The 18919-nt window shown below is 48.6% G+C and overlaps 2 protein-coding genes across 2 annotated transcripts; both read left to right on the top strand.

Moving 5' to 3' along the window:
- The first annotated feature begins 40 nt into the window (after window positions 1–40).
- On the top strand, window positions 41–6963 carry Bpifa3 (BPI fold containing family A member 3). Its single transcript, XM_057781105.1, has 7 exons — window positions 41–167; window positions 2734–2884; window positions 4019–4126; window positions 4880–5029; window positions 5923–6007; window positions 6389–6452; window positions 6929–6963. Exons 1-7 carry the CDS (start codon window positions 41–43, stop codon window positions 6961–6963), a joined length of 720 nt encoding a protein of 239 aa, XP_057637088.1.
- Window positions 6964–13821: 6858 nt separating this feature from the next.
- Window positions 13822–18259, top strand: LOC130881939 (BPI fold-containing family A member 1-like). Its single transcript, XM_057781794.1, has 7 exons — window positions 13822–13984; window positions 14135–14294; window positions 15894–16001; window positions 16283–16432; window positions 17465–17543; window positions 17818–17881; window positions 18219–18259. The coding sequence occupies exons 1-7, from the start codon at window positions 13822–13824 to the stop codon at window positions 18257–18259; spliced, it is 765 nt and encodes a 254-aa protein (XP_057637777.1).
- The last annotated feature ends 660 nt before the right edge of the window (window positions 18260–18919 follow it).

The following is an 18919-nucleotide window of genomic DNA, read 5'->3' as shown; positions in this document are numbered from 1 at the left end:
CCCTTACTGACACCTGCAGGCTCAGGTGCCAGCTCCTGAGATGAATCCACTCTGGAGGTTCCTGGTCCTCCTCCTGGCATTGTTAGCCTTGCCCTCAGGCCTGCTCAAGCAGCCTTGGTCCGGACTGACCACAGCCTACAAGGATGGAAGGTCTACCCTAGCAAGAAGTGAGCTTACCCCCTGGGCATGGTCTGCTGTCCATAGGGTGTGGGGAAGGCACAGCCTGGGCCCCACCACTAACTGTTGAACCACCTTGGGTCAGCCTCTCATCTAATTAATTCATTCATTTATTATTTGTTTGTTTGCTTGCTTATTTATTTATTTTTCCCTTTTACCTTAAGTAAACAAAATTGAGTCTGAGTTAAACTTTTTTCCAATTCATGACATATGGTCTCTTGTTTTATGTCATTTTCTCTTTCTCCCTTATCCTTTTCCCATTCCCTTACAGACCTTGTCAGGAACTGCCATGTACTTAGCATGTGTGTCTATGTCTGTATCCAGCAGGGCATGGTTGTGCATATCTTAAATCCCAGCATCTGAGAGTCAGAAACAGGCAAATCTCTGAGTTTGAGGCCAGCCTGGTCTTACATGGTAAGACTCTGTCTTAAAACAACAAACCAAGCCTGTATCTTTTGCAGGAGGTATTTTAATTCATATGACCCTGACTTGTCACTTGCTCTGCTTTTCACTTCTTGCTCTACTGCTGGCATCTCAGTTGCCTTGGCTGCTGCACAGAAGCCCACACATTCATTACCTCCATGTAATTGACAGCTCCCTCGGGACTGTCACCTAAACCGTTCGTATCTTTCCCATTGCTGTAAGCAACACTGACATGAGTGACCTTAGACATGTCCCCGTTAGAACATGTGGGAGAACTCTTCTTGGATAGAGATATCCAGAAGAGATGTAAGCTCGATTTAGTTAAAAATGTTGGAGCCTTCTTTAAACTGCTGTGTTGTTATACACTCACTTCACTTGTAAGAGAACATATCTCCCCACTACTGGAGGGCATCCACCTGTATCAACCAGTCAGTGCTGCTAAAGCAAGATGCCATAGATTGGGTGGACCTGGGGTGGTGGCAGTGAAGTCAAACAACAGATGGTTATTTTTCACATAGTTCTGGCAGTTGAAAGCTCAAGTTGAAGGTGCTGATATGTTTGGTATCTGGGGAGGGACCTCTTTTGCTGGCTTATGGATGGCACCTCTCATAGTCTTTCAGAGAAGGATTATACCTGATGTCTTCCTCTTCCAAATATACCAGTTCTATCAAATTAGGGCCAACCCCACGACCTTATTTAAATGTATTTACTACCAAGGAAGGCACTATATCAAACACGGTTGTTCCTAGATACCCATGGGGATTGGTTCCAGGTTTCCCCTTAGATCCTAGAACCTGTGGATGCTCAAACCCTTTACATAAAATGGTGCAGTGTTTTCACAGAACTGATGCAAATCCTTCCTCACACTTGAAACCATCTCCAGATTACTCATTAGATCTTAGACTATGCAAATGACTGTTATGGACCATTCAATAGATAACAGCAAGAAGAAAGACTGGGAATGCTCAGAACACAGGCAATTTTTCCAAATATTTCCAATCCATGGTTGATTGGGTCTGCAGACAGAACAGAAGGTGGGCAGTATTCCTGCCAAATGGCACCTGTTGACTTTACCAAACAAGAACAGTTTCAAAATCACCAATATCTCATGATATAGTTAGTGTTTGGAGTCTGAAGGTCTCCTCACATCCGGGAATCACTCTAGTTGTCTCTTTCAACACTGTTCTAGTTTTACCTTCCACACTGAGGATGTTTATCTGCACAATGGATATTTATCTCTGTGTGCATCTGTGCATGGAAAGTAAAGAATCAACTTCATTTCTGCCCACATGAGTCAGTTTCCCAGACCATCTACTAAATGGTCAAACGGCCAACCCAAGACTCCTCCTTGTTCTCCACCTGCTTAGAGATCCGCCTCTGTAACCTAACACTTTCATTGTTGCATCTTTGTGGATCACTGCTTTTTCTGACAGACTTTTCATATTCTTACGTATGATTTTTCAAGGGTGTTGAGTTGTTCTCAAAGTCTTCCTCTGGACATCTGATCATACCCACATTCAATCTGTCTATATATTTAGAAGAAAGGAGTTTCTTCACAATGGGAGACCCTGCCCATAGGCTTAGTGTGTTGTTAATCAGATTTTGCTCTATGCCCCATAAAATCTTAGAAAAGTTTTGAGCATAGTTTCTCAAGTTGATTTCTTAAGAATATATAGTTTTTGCTGCAGAGTAGATGACTTTCTTTTTTAATTTCTTTTATTTGCTTTTATGTGCATTGGTGTTTTGCCTGAATGTATTGGGAGGGTGTCAGCGATCTTAGAGTTACAGGCAGTTGTTAGCTGCCATATGGGTGCTGGGAATTGAACTCCAGGTCCTCTGAAAAAGCAGTCAATGCTCTTAACCACTAAACCATCTCTGCAGTCCATTTCCATATCATAATCCAAACGGATGGTTTTGATTTTTGGTGTTGGTGTTGTTGTTTCAGAGAGATCCTCAGCCACAGTTTCTACAGGAAACTTCTTAAGATGGATTCATTTATTCTCTGTGGGAGACTTGGAGACATGAATAAGTGCTCAGAAGAAAGAGGATCCCCTGGGCTCACACCAGGCCTATTTTCCCTGTACCCCACTCTTACCCCACTCTTGAACATCACCATCCCTTCTCCATTCCCAGTTATCGCGCAGGGCCTCCTGAAGCACAACGCTGAAGGCCGAATCCAGAGCATGCAACTCCTGGACCGCCTGAACGTCTCAGGGATGGTGGCCCCAGGGATGGTAGGCTGGCTGATTGGTGGCATGAACTTCCAGCAGCAGCAAGAGATCAGGTGAGACCTTGAATCCCTCTCTAGACTCTGGGGGCACTCTCGGGACCTCTGGGTCAGAGGACAAAACAGAGAGCAAGGCTTCTGAAGAAGGAAGGCATTCAAACTCAAGGAAGGCAAGACACAAAGCCCAAATGTGAGCAAGATGGAGGCCTCTGCCGGGAGCTGTTGGGGAGGTGGCACAGCAGGGCAGTTAGTAATAACAGCTCAGTAGCAAACATGTGTGCGGTACTTCAAGGCCACCTTTGCCGCCAACTTTGGGGAAATTGTTCGGCCATTCCAACCTCACCTGTAAAATGGGGACACAGAGCAGAGCCTGGATAAATATCTGGGTATCAAACAAGGCCAGGGCTGCAACTAGACCCTGGAACCTCTATTCAAGTGGGGCATAGCTTTGTGGCTCTGCATAAGTAGTGGATTGCACTGCTCCCAAACAGGGTTCTCATCAGGTAAACAGTCACAGTGATAGTCCCACTGGAGGAGAGGCTAGAAACCCTGACAGTCCTGCACAGAACTTCTGTGGTAAATACATGGGATAGATAACCCTTGGTAGCTGGGGTTTCCATGGCAGTACTGGATACATCCTCCCCAGAGCCACTGAGACTGCTCCCTTGAACCTTCTGCTTCCCAGGTCTCCGTTCCGCCCTGGAAGTAGCATTCTATTGTACAGTGTGTATCTTATTCCAAGAGTAGGGAGGAACCAGGGGACAAGGGGCTGTATGAAGGCCACCCAGGCTGCCTAGGTAGTGCAAGAAGGAACTGAAGTGGTGGTGTATATTGCATATTGCAAGTAAGCAAAGGTGGTTTGCAGGCAGCAAGTGGGGGTGGAGTGTGGAAACACCGAGGAGCTTCCCTGCAGAGTCCCAGACAGATGACAGGGCAGTCTATCATGAAGGGAGTCTTGGTCTGAGAGGTGGCCCAGTGTCCTGGGATGGAGGGTCCTGCCTGTCAACATCTGACTCTGCACGTCCACAGCTGTGGGGAATGTTTCAGGAGTCCTGGGAAAGCTGGCCGTCCAGGCTGTCAGCGTCTCCACACCAAGCTCTGATTCCCAGCCCCTCCTTGCAGCCAAGGCTGGCCTCGCTTCTGAGTTGCCATCCCTCACCTGTGTGGGGCTTCCCCTTTTTCTACGGGTAGCATCAACATCACCAATGTGCAACTGGACTGTGATGGGATCCAGATGGCGCTGCCTAAAGAGTGGTTCTCGACAAACATCACACTGGAATTTGACGTTGAATTCCGACTGTGAGTCCTACCCAACAAAGCAGTGTTTCTCAGGCACTATTCCTCCTTCTTGGGGACCTGGGAGCTCAGGGTGGGGTGAGGCAGGGTGATAGACTAGGAAAGCCATATCAGGGGACCCCAACTCAAATCCTGACTCCCTGCACTGACTTACTGTGACCTGGGATGAGTCACTCTTCCCTGAACCTTGGTTTCCTCTTCTGCAGCAAAGATAAGATGACGCTCATAGTGAAGGGGTCATTTGTGAGACCAGCAGGAAGGTCCCATGGAAGAATGGGGTAGCCACTCTTCCTCTCCCTCTGCTCATTTCTCTCCTGCTTAAACTTCCTGTAAGGGAGTCAGGACCTGCACCCACATGGAAAAGTTCTTAAAATAGCAGCTTACTCTAAACTCTTGAATTTCCCAAAACTCCTAAAATGACCTCCTTAAACAACTTTCAAATGTCACTCCAAGTTGGAAGTGGGGAGGGGTGTAGGAGTAGGTTCAGGGGTAGAGCCCACGCTTAACATGAGTGGGTTCAGGGGTAGAGCCCACGCTTAACATGCTCAGGCTTTGCATTCCATTTCCAGCACCAGAAAAAGAAAAACAAGCATAGAGGTCTCCACGGTCGATGGCTGCTTTCTCCTTACTCACTAACCTAGGCTTTAGCAGACACGGTTGTTGGGAGGACAGTGGGTGGTGCCTGGCTTTGCTGCTCTTCTTGCTTGCTTCCCCCACCTCCTTCTCCACCCCTTCTGCCTCCTCCTCTCTCACCAGGCCCTTCAATTCGAATATCATCAAGACGCATGCCCGCATGGGCCTTGCTGCAGAGTCCTGGCTGGAGAAAGATGAGTTCGGCCGGAGGGAGCTGGTGATGGGCAGATGCCACATGGAGCCCAACAGTGACGGTGCATCTATGTCCACTGAGTAAGGCCCCCCGCCCTTGTGGGGTATCCCTGACTCATGAGCAGCTGTGGCTTTTATTGTCCCCCCATGTCCTCATGAGGCCAAGGCAGACTTCATCGCTTCACCAGGACTTGCTCCTCCTGTGCCCCCCTCCCAGAAACCCTGTGGTCACTGACCCCACCCCATTCTCCACCCACCACAGAAATAAGTTTCTCCCCTTGGTTCCCACCCCAAAACCTTTGAGGAGAATAACAAATTCAGGAAAGCTTCCTGAGCCTTCTGTCCTCACCCCTGCCTGGTTCTGTGACCATTTATCCTCTGCCATCGGTCACTTGTCTTCACACCCCTGTGCCTACGCATAGCGATATCTCTTCGAGCGTGCCTTTCTGGCCTTTTTAAGCACCTTATGAAGGTATGTCCAAGTACTGCTCCAGAAGTCCCTAGCGCCAGGCACCCAGCCTAATGAGACACCAGGATGAGCAAGACAGACATAAGTTGCAGGGAGGTCTAGGGATGGCGGATCAGCTGTGTGTCTCAACACACCACTGTGAGGAGTGTGCTGACTTCTCCCTGTAATTCCCGAGTGCTGGGCCACAACGCTTTCATGCTTGCCCACATAATCATCAAGCTGTGGTGCCAGCTTAGGCTGCAACAGACATTGACAAGGAAGAGGAAGACCATGGACTCTAGTGCTTTCCTGCCGTGGTCCTGTGAAGATCAGCACTTACTCTCTGTGTGACCTTGGCCATGTCACGTCACCTCTCTGGGTCCCCATTGACTAAGGCTAGCAAGAATACCTCCCTAGAAGGTCAAGTAAGGATTTGGAATAGGAGAGTGTATTCAGTACCTACCTCCCAGCATTGGTGTGGCCTGGACTGATTTATTCTGTCCTGAATTCCCACCTCTTTTCCTAGGGAAGTCCCACCGAAGATGAAACATTTTCTCCACAACCTCCGAGAAAGCCTGGGGAAAGTTATCCCAAACCTAGTAGAAAGTCAGGTAAAGTATCCAGGAGTTCCATCTACCCTGCAGGCTTCCATGAGTCTGAGGATCAAGGCACACGTCTGGGTAATTTAACAGAGATCTTCTAACCCTGGGCTTTGGGACCTAACAGCAAATGCCATTTGCCATGAGATTGTTTCCACAAGCAAGGGACAGCCACCCTAAGTGTCCCATATCCTCATGTGCAGCACAGGCAGCTGAAGTTCCCACCTCAGAGTTGTGGGGCTTTAGGATGAGGGGCATGGATGTGCTTGCTGTTCATGGCTCCTAATGGTTGACTGGATCCTGCTAGAATCCAGGGGTGTGCAGGGGCTTCTTGCCTCAGAGGCCTCAGTTTCTTCCTATCCCTGACTGATTGTCTTTGTGCTGGGGACCTAGGTATGTCCTCTGATCGGTGAGATCCTCCGACAGCTGGATGTGAAGCTGTTGAAAGGCCTCGTGGGTGAGTTGGAGTCCAGCCTGGGAGGCCTCTTTGGGATTGGCAGATACTAAGGGAGGAGCCCTAACTCTCATGTACTGTGAGAATATACTATAGGGACTCTATTGCAATGTCGTCCCCCCCCCCAAGAGAACGGGAAGAATAATAGAAGGAACCCCTGCCAACCAGGTTGTACCCTACCCAGAGAGTCTTGCTTTCACCAAGAACTCTATAAGTCCAGTAGGGAGAACACTCTGATCTGAACTCAAGACTACTCCTGCTCCAGAGTCAGGTGGACTTCTTCAGCCCCTGCCCTGATAGAGCTCACCATCTTGGGAATGGAAGGCAGGAAGTAATCCATCAGGGATGTCATTCTGAGCGAGTGATGGGAATGTTCTTGGCCCCAGTCCTTGGAGGGTGGACGGGAAAGCTCTCCCTTCTCTGTGGACCTGGGGATAAGAAGGGTCACCTAGAAACCAAGGCTCCCCTTCTCCTTTCAGAACAGGTGGCTGCTCATAATCTTGGTCAACTCTGAATCAGCCAAACCCTTCGGGTGCCAGGCTTGAGGGGCCTCCCACTGCCTGCCATTGGTCAGAAGAAGGTACTTCCGGTTGAGACCTTAAGTCTCTCTTAATGTGGGTTTTCTGCTGTCCCCTGGAAACACGACCCCCAGGTTCCAAGACATCCTGTCCTCTCCAACAATAAACTCTAACTCTGAAGGATACACTAGCCCCACCTAGAGGGTACACTACCACCTCTTAACCCCACCCTGCCTTGAGCTTTAGTGTAAATATCCCTGGTTTGCTCACCAGCCCGTAATGGTGGGGAATGCCCACTCTAGCCTGTTGTTGGCAACCAGGGACCTTGCTCAAAGCAGGGAAGGGCCAGTGATGTCTCCCTCCTCATTTGCTTATCGATGTTTAGCGAGCACCTACTCTGGGCCATGTCTGTTGCTGCGCTCCCGGAGGTCACAGAGGAAGCATAAGAGCAAGAAATTAAAAGAGACCCAGGATCAGACCAGATTCAGCTCTATAAAGGCAACCAGTGTCCTCAGTACCCACTCAAAAGAAGGCAAGAGGGCAGGCTCGGCAAAGGTGTTTGGGGCACAGATGAGTGGATGACTCCTGACTTGAGGACTCACTATCTGTGTCTTAGACAAAGACCCGCACCCTTGGGGCATTGTCTCCTGCAATGTGGGACTAAAGGTTTTTCAGGACCCATAGCACACTGCTGACGTCAGGGAAATCACACCAACACTTCAGGACACTGGCCACGTTCAGTCAAGCTGAGCTTTGCACCTGGTTAGTCACGTGGCAGGGTCCCCACAAGGTGTCAGAAGACAAGGGTGTTGTGGTAGCCATGCTTACAATAGCCCTAAAGCAGCAATATTCCTGATCAGCTACAAAGGACTGACAGGCAGGTAGGAAGGCAGCAGAGCCACATGCTGTGACAAAATAGTTGACGAAAAGGACAGACCACTTCACACAACAGTTTGGGTGAACCTTCCGAAGTTGCACCAGAAAAGTCCAACCTGAAGATCACTGTTGCAACTCCAGTGACACAGGACAAAAACAACAAAGCTAACGCACACTGCTAGAGGTCAGGGTAATCACGGTAGGGCGAGGCCCAGAAACAGGGAGGGACTTCCAGAGAAGTGGTCATGGTCCATTTCTCGACCTGGTGCTGGCTGTGGGGAAAGTGTTCCATCTGCGGAAAGCTCACTCAGCTATGTGTGTATGTACCTTTGTATAAGACATAATATATTTTAACAGTGTTTAAAATAAAATATTTAGCATGAAGCACATGTGTGTGGGGTATATGAAAAAACATTTGCAAGATATTGTCTAAGTGGAAAATGTTTATTCAAGGCCATTGAGTTCGTTGTTAACTATCCGCCTACTAGCTACTCAGTGATTGAGTGTTGACTCCCACCCTAATCCATCAAAAGTTGAGGACCAATATCACATATTAATAATAACAGCATGGCTAGAAAGATGGCTCAGTGGTTAAGAGCTCTTACTGATCTTCCAGAGGTCCCAGTTTCAGATCCCAGCACCCAAACTTAACTGCCTGTAGTTCCAACTCCAGGAGAATCCAGTGCCCTCTTCTGGTTTCCATGAGAGTACGCATGGCATACATACACATACACAGAAAATAAAAAGAAATCTTTAAAAGTAAATAATAGTAGCACATGTTATAAGCACATGACAAGTCTTCCGCGTCTCATTAAATGCCTCACAGCAACTCTGTGAGGTGCGAAACTGTCTCCTAGCTTAAACACAAGAATTCTGAAAGAGAGAGTCACTTGCCTAAAGTCACACAAAGAGGAACTGGCCATGTCAACCCGGTCAACCCCATCAGTTACGCCCTGGCAGCAAGATTCCAAAACTCAGACACTTTATTGTGAACCCCCACCCCCCAGGTATTTCCTCCCTCCCTTCTAGCTCCCCTCCAGCCTTCCCTCCCACTCACGGGGTGGGGGGGTGGGGGGGTGGGGGGGTGGTGATGTGTTGAAATCCAGGCTCAGGAAAATTGACAAGCTCAAACAAGGAAGTCTTAACTGCTCAGAGCTGAGAAGAGGGCCAATGAACTCCTCGTCTCCATCTCTCAATTCAAACTCCCTAATCCGAAATGCTTCACCGGGGATTTGCAACCCTAAACGCCATGTTCCTGAACATTCCACTTGATAGACTTTGGCTTACGGGGTTCTTCCTGCTCTTGAGTCAAAGAGCAAACACAGGAGGCTAGGCCGAAAGGCTGCCCGCTTCCTTGGGGGATGGCTTTTGTCTGTATTCCTCCTGGCACCTCCGGGGTTGTCTCAAGGTCTCCATCAAGACGCCTCCTTGGTGTTCTCCATCCTGTCTTTGTTTCAAGGTTCACAGAGTCAGTGCCTTTCCACACTTGCTCCCAGAACACCTTGTTTGACTTGGATCCCTCTGGTGCTCTTGGGGTCCACAGTGATGGGTGGATAAAGCAGACATTTATCCCCAAACAGTCAGAACTTTTGTCCAGGTCCTACCTCTGGGTGCCTTAAACCTACCTTGCCCTTTGGTGTCCAGGCAGCCTTTGAATCAGCTATGTAGCTGGCACTTACACCACTTTCCCCAAACTTTAACCTCTCACAGCCTTGGGAGGTGTTTGTGGTTAACTCCTTGTTATAGATGAGGTAACCTAACTCAAAGACAAGCCTTGAAAATGTTCTAGAGATTTCCCTCATGGTCCCTATGGCTAGCCTTGATATATCTCATATTCTAAAGTCCACAAAGGGAGTAGCCTTCAGCTTGAGTTAGTACCACAATTTTTTAATTTAAAAATGAATGAAACAGAAAAGAAAGAGAAAAAGAAAAGGATGAGGAGAGAAACGTTTTTCCCAGCATCATTCAGTTGGTGATGAGTCCTGTCAGATTTGGAACTCTGTGCTCGCTGACATCACAGCCCATAGGAACTGAAGACTCTGTAAACTTGTTCTTGAAAGGCACTGAAACAATACAGCCCTAAATGATGACAGCCTGTTGTCACCTTTCTCTAGCTGAGGTGACCTCAGGCAGGTCTCAGCCTTATCTGAACCTCAGTTAGGTCTCAGCCTTATCTGAACCTCAGTTCCCCCCTCCCAAAGGAGTGTGATAAGTGGTTTAAGTCCCCAGTGTCTCCTCAGAGGGCTTTGCCACTGCCTGTCCCTGATGCTGGTGAGGTCAGTCTCAAGGGGAGTTTGCCTGCGGCTAACACTCCCGAGAAGACCCATTTTCTCATCAGATTCCCTCTCCCTTCCTCCCTTCCCCAACCCCTCCTGCCCTCTGGAGTTTCCAAGTTCATCTGAAATCTTTCTCAAGTTTACCTCCCGTGTATCCTATTCCCAAGTTCTAGAGAATGAACCTGGAATAGAGTTTCCTTTTAACAAGAAAATTTCGCTTTGCTCTTTCAAAATGGAGCCTATGTGGGCTGGGCTGTAACTCAGTGGCCTTTGGGGTGTCTTCTACACTACCCTGCTACATTTTTCTTAAGAAAGCACCCTGATAGATTTTTCTTAGGCCTCTGCAAACTATATCCTTCTGTTTGTAGTTAATTTAAAAAACAAAGCAGAACTGTGATGCACGCACGCTACAAGTACAGGCTCCTACTACGATCCATCTGGCGGGGAGTAGGGGTGTTGCCTCTGACAGATTTCTCTGAAACACGTTGGGCCTCATCGGTGTCACCTGGTACAGACAGCTGGGTCTGGAACATCAGCTGTGAGTCCTGCCGCTGTGTGTCTGCTCAGGAGCTTCCCTGCTGGCACACCAAGCATGCAGCCCATGGAACGCCTCAAGGAGCAATTCCAGCCAAAGCAGAAATAGGGACTTTATGTCTCCTAAGTCTAGGGTTTGGGCCCAGTTAGTGAGAGCAGATGGGTGGATAGCAAGGGCAGTATGGATGGGAAATGTTTCAGACCTAAATGCCCTGGCCCCTGCTATGAAGATCGCATAAAACTGTATTAGGTGAGAATTCATACAAGTTCACACTGAAAGAAGAGCGCTTTGACTGAATGCTACCCTAGTGTGTTTACCTCAACTGGGATTTTTAAAACTCAGGGCAGAGAGCTGAAAGTAAACACATGAGGGTATAAAACAAGAGTGCCCACCCTCAAGACTGGACAATTCCCTAACCTGGAATGGGGGTGGGAAGAATGCGAGAGAAACTGAAGAGAACACAGCTCCAGGGGGCCCAAAAGGCATCACACACTGCCTCTCTCCCCACAAGACAGTGAGTGTCTCAAGGAGAGCCGGTGAACCAGAGAGCTTAGGTGGGGACGGGCAGCTGAGCCAACAGCCCCCCATAGTCTTGCCTGAGGGTCTGGGCATAGACAATACTGGGTGTCCAAGGAGGAGATGGTAAATGCTAAATCAGAGGAAGCCAGGTGATCCATGAAGCGTCTGTTTTTCCGGTCAAGTTCAAGGACAAGGTAACCTCCTCTGAGCACCATAGTACAGGTAAGACCCCTGGAGCAGAAATGAGACCTCAAAGGGAAATGAAGACATTTCTGTAACTGAGCAAAATGCCATCAGAAATAGCAGGTGTTGGGTAAATGGGAGGAACATGTAGACGCCTACGCTACCAAACAAGATGCAGACCTCTCCACAAGTGTGTTCTCGTAGCCCTGAACTGTGTGACACCATCTCCACCTTACACAAGGGGTAAAAGTTTCCATAACTGGAGGGGGCCCACCCAGGTCAGTATACAGCAAGGACCCAACCTGTCCTGTTTTCTGCTATAACCCATACCCAACCTCTTAACTTTAAAGATTTCTATTAGCCGAATATACAACCTCAGCTCTTTTCCAGGCCTTATCTGCCTCCATTTACCCAAACGTTAGTAGCAAGACCTACTCTCAGACCCGGCTTAGGGGCATGCCTGTCATCCCAGCGCTCAGGAGTTCAAGGCCAGCTTGGGCTTCATAGTGACTTCAAGGCAATCCCATGTGATATCGCATGGCCTAGTTGTTCTCACAATTCAAGACCTTGGTCTATACCTGTTTTGGTTTTTCTCTCTGTAAAATAGTCCTCATAGTCCTAAGTAGTGGAGAGCAGTGCTTTATTATTTATCTGACGAAAGACTAGAGCTAAGGGGGAGACCAGGAGGCTGCATGATGGTCCCAGAAAGATGTTTCCAGAACCAAGAAATGGGAAGTATAATGTGGAAATCAAATTGGAGAGAAATGTGGGGAAGACTCAAGCCCCAGTTTCTCACTAAAGAAACCCACCCACCCCCTCACCAGGATGAATGGACCTGGCACAGGCTGGAGCCTGGCAAGCATTCGCTCCTGGCCTTGGCTCCTGGCCTTGGCTCCTGGCCTCGGTTCCTTGCCATTATTATCCAACGAGTTGACTTCAACCTCTACCACTTCCTCTCTGGACCACTTGTGCTGACCAGGCCCCAGGTTCCTCCTCTGTATGGAAACAGTAGCGACCTTTTTGTCCCAAGATCTTATGAGTACCTACAAGCACGTGATTGTAATGCACCAGGGGCTTGAAAAACAAAAGATCCACGTCATACACGCACACAAATGAGACTGAGGGGTAGTTCAAGATGGGGGGGCAAATGTGGTTTGACTCTTAACACAGTGGAAACAAGAGTTTGCCAACCATAGAAAAAGAATGGGACCAGGGGCAAGAGCACACAGGAGGCGAGAGCCAGATCAAGGTTCCTGAGGGGGCTGACTGACTGCTCCTTTCAACACTGACCATCTGATCTTCCAGCCCTGTGAGCGTGGGTCTTCAGCCTCTGCCTCATGCATGAAACCATGAAGTCTTGAGTAAGCCTCCATCTCAGATTTTCTTGTTTAATTTGTGGACTGAACAGCTTACCTGACTCACCTGTTAATGTGATTGACAATTATTTACTTTGGAGAGCCCTGAAAGACACTTCCACATTGCAGAAATTAGAAATATCTTGAAGCCCATCAACCAATATCAGGTTTCCCAATTCCCATTCTATAAAAAGAGACTGATTCCTACGGGGCAGAAGCAGATAGGAGAGAAGCCCAGGACAGTCGCTGAGATCTCGAGACTCAGGTGAGACCTGCCCCTTCCTCTGCTCCACGGATGCTCTGGGGAGCAGGAGGCCATGCGCCTCACTGTAGGCTCATGCTGGCAGATGGTACTGTCACTAACTGGGGGCCTTCCAAGAGAAACAGCGATGGCCTTGGTCAGGGGCTAGGACTCTGTTCACTCACCTTTCCTAGAGAGGGCAACATTGATGGAGCAGTGAGCTTTCAACATGCCCGAAGTCAAGGCTGGAGGGAAGGAACTTTAACTTCAGGTTCCATCACAGTTGAGAAGCTGTCTATGGTCATGTGACCTTGGACATTCCATGGCTCTTGATGGTATCCACAAACCATCATGGCCCGAACCATCCAAAGACCAAAGAACCATCACTTAGCAGAGATGATGGCCGAGCAGTTCAGATCTTCAGCCTCTGCCATGTTGGAGCCTCTTCATCCACACTGGAGAGTCAGGCCACCACAGTCCCATGCCCCAGCCCCAGAGTAACTCTGATGGTCACTTAACTACACAGAAGCTTCTGGGTCAGGCATGCTTGACTTCAGCTCCTCTCTCTACTGCAACCTATGACATTGGGGGAGGCTGCCTGGAGTCACTGGGCCTCTGCTCCAACTGTGCACCAGAGGTTGTCCTTGCCCACGTCTGAGGATGTGGTGACAATGAAGCTGGTGACTGAATGGCTCAGCCTGGGGCCTGGGACAGATGACACTATGGCAGTGTTAGCTATTGTTGCTAGTTATCACTCCCTGGGCTTCGGGGGGGGGGAACCCCACACCTGGGGACAGGGCAGGCAGTGCAGAGAATCCTCTGATATACAAACCACGGTGACTTGTTATTCTTTCTGCAGATACCAAGAGATGCTTCTAATCGGGAGCCTCGTTGTCCTCTGTGGGCTGCTGGCCCAGAGTTCAGCCCAGCTGGCAGGACTACCCTTGCCCTTGGGCCATGGTCTGCCCTTGCCCCAAGACCAGGGCCTGCCTTCAGATCCCACAGGTCATCTTGCTGGAAGCTTCACAGATGGTGAGTCTATGACAGTCTCTTTCAGAGTATACATGTGTGCTCTCGTATATTCAACCTCCCAGCACCTGGAACGGAAGCATGAGTAAGAACGAGGCTGCGAGGACCTAAGGCAGCAGATGTGACCTCTAAGGACCCTTTTCTCTTTTGCAGCTCTCAGTGGTGGCCTGCTGTCTGGAGGACTGCTGGGCACTTTGGAAAATATTCCACTCCTGGATATTATAAAGTCTGGAGGAGGCACTTCTTTTGGCCTGGTTGGGGGCCTGCTTGGAAAACTGACTTCATCAATCCCTTTCCTGAACAACATCCTTGAGTGAGTTTCCCAAAGAAGGATTTGGTTCCCACTAACAGCTGAATACCTGCCAGCACCAGGCAGCAGCCAGAGAGAGAGAGAGAGAGAGAGAGAGAGAGAGAGAGAGAGAGAGAGAGAGAGAGAGAAGGGGGCAGGGATTGAGCATGAAGCCAAGGTTCAATCCCCAGGCCTCTCTCCACTCTACAAGGAACAGTGGCCCTTTTGACCTGTAGCCCTTTTGACCTGTGGCCCTTTTGACCTGTGGCTTCCCCCAGTCCTAAGGCACATCCTGGGCTCCAGGAATAGCTATTATCCCCATGACAACCCTTCCATGTCAACTCCAGTATCCCAGTTTCCAGATGGAGAAACTGAGGCACAGAGATATGCCTGTGCTCACATAGCTAGGGTGATGCAGAGTCAGGAGTCTAACTCAGACAAGCACCAACCTGGGGCCTTTTCTGCCCACTGCTCAGCCCTTCTGGGGAATGTGGGCTGTCACTAGGCTACTCTCCTCAACCGTATCTCCTAAGTGATCTGACTGAGACCTGATGTGGGGCTTCCCATGAGAAACTCAAGAGCTTCCTAGGCACAAAGCCACAATGGGGAGCTTATTGCCAGTGACCAGATACCCAAACTTGAGTCCTTAGTAAGACCAGACCAAAGCCACTGCCAGGATTCCCAGCCTCCCAAGCCTTTGCTTCCTGACTTGGAGACAGCAGACAGGCTTCAGTTTGATTGCCGTAAGGTAAGACTGTCTGTGCTGGATGATCCAGAGGCAGGCACCTGGTCTCCTGGACTTGATTTTTCTATCTGTGAAATGGGGTTATACACACAGAGAAAGGATATGGAGACCAGGGAAGGGCAAATACCTGGCAACAAGGATGGCACAGGGAAAGGTCCTTCCCACCATGTAGCATTTTTCCATCCTCTCCTCTTTAATCCTTGTGATAAACATTGAGAGCTGATATGCTATTGCAGGTTACGACAGAACAAGTATTTCTGCCATAAGTTCTGTACAGGGTTTGTATCCTAGTTGCCCATGAACCTTCATGACAGTCCATCCATCCATCTATCCATCCATCCACCCATCCACCCATTCATCCATCCATCCACCCACCCATCCACCCATCCATCCATCCATCCATCCATCTATTCATTCATCCATCCACCCATCCATCCATCCATCTATCCACCCATCCATCCATCCATCTATCCACCCACCCATCCATCCATCCACCCATCCATCCATCCATCTATCCATCCATCCATCTTTCTTTCCTTTCATCTAACTACTCACTCTTCTCTCCATCTTTCTACACATCCAATTACCCATCTCCTCCCAGCCCACAGAACCATCCATTTGCTTTATAAGATTCCATGTTGTCATGTGCAGTCTCTTTCATCAAATACCTCCTAGACTTGAAATGGACAGAGGGCCTCCTGTGTCAGCATTCAATTCAGGCAGAATTTAAGGAAGAAGGATGTGACTGAGAGACTCCTGTCTTCCTCATCTTGAGGGGCCAGCTCTCCCCCCAAGATGGGTAAATCTGCATGAAAGCAGCTCCCAGATTTCAGACCTGAGATACTGATTTCTGTCTTCTCATGTTGTCCGTTGAACAGCCTAAAAATCACTGATCCCCAGCTGCTGGAACTTGGCCTTGTGCAGAGCCCTGACGGCCATCGCCTCTATGTCACCATCCCTCTGGGCTTCATAGTCAAAGTGAAAACGTGAGTAGGGCTCGAGGAGACTGGGAAGGGGGTGGCTCCCAAAGGGAGAGCCTGATGGCTATATGAACTGCAAGGCCTCCAGCCTTGCACAGTTGCTGCTATGTTGAGCAAACTTAGCCATGTAGCTTGACCTCTCTGAGCCTTGCTTTCTCCTTCTTGGGAGACAAGAACAACTATGAAAACTATTGGTAAGGTGAGGCTGGCCCTGCTATCAAGAAGAAACCTTCCAAGTGCATAAAAGGGATGGGTGCCAGTAAGGTTACTTCCTCTTTTTCTGGCAGGCCCCTGGTTGGAAGTCTTTTGGAATTGGCTGTGAAGCTGAACATCACCTCGGAAGTCTTGGCCGTGAAAAACAATCAGGGGAGGATCCACCTGGTTCTTGGTGACTGCACCCACTCCCCTGGCAGCCTGCAGATCATCTTGCTCGATGGGTGAGGCCAAAGAGCTAGCTAGCTTCTCCCACCCAGAAACAAATGGCAGGGTGGAATCACAGAACAATGGAGGACAGATGAGTAAGCGGATAAAAAGATGTGTACGCAAGGAGGAGGATGGGTAGCTAGACTGACGTATGTGTGTTTGGCGAGAGAAGGGAAAGACAGACAGACATGGACAGATGGGTAAGCCAATGCCTACATAATGCTCGCTTATCCCTTGTTAGACAGAATGGCCAATTTCTAGTGCTATGAAAAAGCAGCGCTGTACACATCAGCGACCTGAATGCTTTTTGTCTGTTTTGCCTACTTCATGGACCTTCACCAACAGTCTATCTAAAGTTATCTAGTTATTACAAAGAGGTAAATTTCACTGCTGTGAGTTGCTCAAAAAGTAAGGTAGATGGTGTTAGAGAACATTATTCTGCTTATTATGCCATCATATTTATAATAGGGTGGCCAATTTTATAATGGATTAGGCCACAAATAGTTTGAATTTCAGTCCCACCTATCACAGGGGATGTGAGCTTCACTGGCATTTCTCCAATTTTGTCTCATATTATTTACTTGTAGTGCACAACTCCATTGAGATGATTGACAGAATCCTCCTACGCGCTATCTAGATGTAACACCTGTTTGGATTGCTTGCTTCAGTTGCCTGTCACATGGCATGGCATGCAAAGTACATAGGACCTGTCCACAACATGGCTCACATTTGATAAATACATATATTGGATTTTGTGTGTAAGAAAAAAAACTAAGATCTGCCCATACATTCATGTATTTCACAGTCTTGTTATGCACCTACTACATCCCTGAAATGTGTGTTTACTCTACATTCACCTATGTGTGCATGTCTGGCTGAGTGTAACTCTTCATCTAGGATTCTTGCTATTACATCTGCCAGGGACATGAGTGTGCAAGATCTGGTCTCAGTTGCCCAGTGCCAAGACTGAGGGTGTGTAGTGGCTGCTGGACTTCTCCAGACCAACCGCCAAGCCTCTAGGTCACATGCATGCCTTTCTCTTCCAGATCCACTCCCCTTCAAAGCTCTCTAGACAGCCTCACAGCGATATTGACTAAAGTCCTCCCTGACCTGGTGCAGGGCAAGGTAAGGGATCAAAGTGACTGACCGGGTCGTGGGTCTTAGAGCTTCTCGGACTGAAAGAGAACCCTGGAGTGAACTAAACTGAGTAACTATATGTGAAAAGTGAATCCAGCCCTCAGTCCATCTGTCCTGTGGTCCACCCCTCCAAACACATTGGTTGGCTTCTTCTAGGCTGTAGAAAATATTTCTGAATCTATTCTACCCTGGGCATGCTGCTTCTCTGAGACTCTCCTTGCCGGAGGTCTTGTATCTAATTCCACTCTCTGGCCTGGGTCAGGTGTGTCCTCTGGTCAATGCAGTTCTCAGCCATCTGGACGTCACTATGGTGCACGACATTGCTGGTAAGTGCTGTTTCTTCTCCCACTCTAAGGAAGCATCAGTTTCCCCAAGGAGTTTTGTCCCTGAACATCAGGGGACAACCAGACCTCATTGACTTCATCCCATTCTCTTTGGGGATGTCTTTGTTCCCATGAATGATCCAGATGAGGTTGAGGTAAAGCCTGCCTCCCCATCTAAGCCTGACCTGAGACTGGCTGGGCTATCTGGAGGAGGAGGAGGCTCAGCCTTCCCCACATACCTGAGCATGGTAAGCATGACTGGTGACCAGAGCTCTTGCTGGACTTCTTCACAGCCAGAACGTGACTCTAATCTGACTTTTGTGTTGTTTTTGTTGTCCAGAATTACTGATCCATGGACTAAAATTTGTCATCAAAGTCTAGGCCTCCCAGGAAGGGAGGATCTGCCTTCGTTGAGCTGGTGAGCACTGTTCCACATTCCTCAGTACTGGAGGATAGGCCATTGTCCTTCGAGAAGGAAGCAGGACCTAGGGACAATGTCATCAGTATTAGTCAGCTTTCCATCTCTCTAATGAAAGACAAAGATAATCAGCTTATAAAGAGGAAAGGGTTTCTTTTGGCTCCCAGTTTTGCAGACCCAGTTCATGACCAATCGTTCTATTGCTTTGGGACTGTGATAAGGCAGTGTGTTTTAGTGGAGGAAACCATTCATTCATTCAGTAGCCAAGAGGCATCAAGAAGTAGAATTCCAATTCCCTCTGAGGGAAAGCTCTAGTCACCTAAAGGCCTCTTGCTCCCCAGAGACCCCACTCCCACTGGTTCCAGTGTCTCCCAGGATCACCACCCTGGGGACCATACCTCTAACATCTGGGCCCTTAGAGGAACGTCTAAGATTCAAGTTATAGCAATATCCAAAGAGAAACAAGCATCCACACGGTGACACACAGAAATATATACAAAGGTCCACAGAGAAGCTGACAGAGGTGGAGAGACACAGATGCCGCATCAACACAACTGCAAAGAGAAACATGCAGCATCATGGGTACACACACACACATGAGCCAGATACATATGTGATACGAA

This window comes from Chionomys nivalis, chromosome 9, assembly GCF_950005125.1.
Source record: "Chionomys nivalis chromosome 9, mChiNiv1.1, whole genome shotgun sequence".
NCBI lineage: Eukaryota > Metazoa > Chordata > Mammalia > Rodentia > Cricetidae > Chionomys > Chionomys nivalis.
The sequence above is the reverse complement of the archived record's forward strand: the minus strand, read 5'-3'. Positions and strand labels throughout refer to the sequence as shown.

Coding starts and splice junctions, on each gene's coding strand:
- Bpifa3 (XM_057781105.1), top strand. CDS start 41: ATGAATCCACTCTGGAGGTTCCTGGTCCTCCTCCTGGCATTGTTAGCC. Junction 5,030..5,922: donor GGTGCATCTATGTCCACTGA/GTAAGGCCCCCC, acceptor CTCTTTTCCTAG/GGAAGTCCCACCGAAGATGA. Junction 6,008..6,388: donor CAAACCTAGTAGAAAGTCAG/GTAAAGTATCCA, acceptor CTGGGGACCTAG/GTATGTCCTCTGATCGGTGA.
- LOC130881939 (XM_057781794.1), top strand. CDS start 13,822: ATGCTTCTAATCGGGAGCCTCGTTGTCCTCTGTGGGCTGCTGGCCCAG. Junction 13,985..14,134: donor TGCTGGAAGCTTCACAGATG/GTGAGTCTATGA, acceptor TCTCTTTTGCAG/CTCTCAGTGGTGGCCTGCTG. Junction 16,433..17,464: donor CAGATCATCTTGCTCGATGG/GTGAGGCCAAAG, acceptor TTTCTCTTCCAG/ATCCACTCCCCTTCAAAGCT.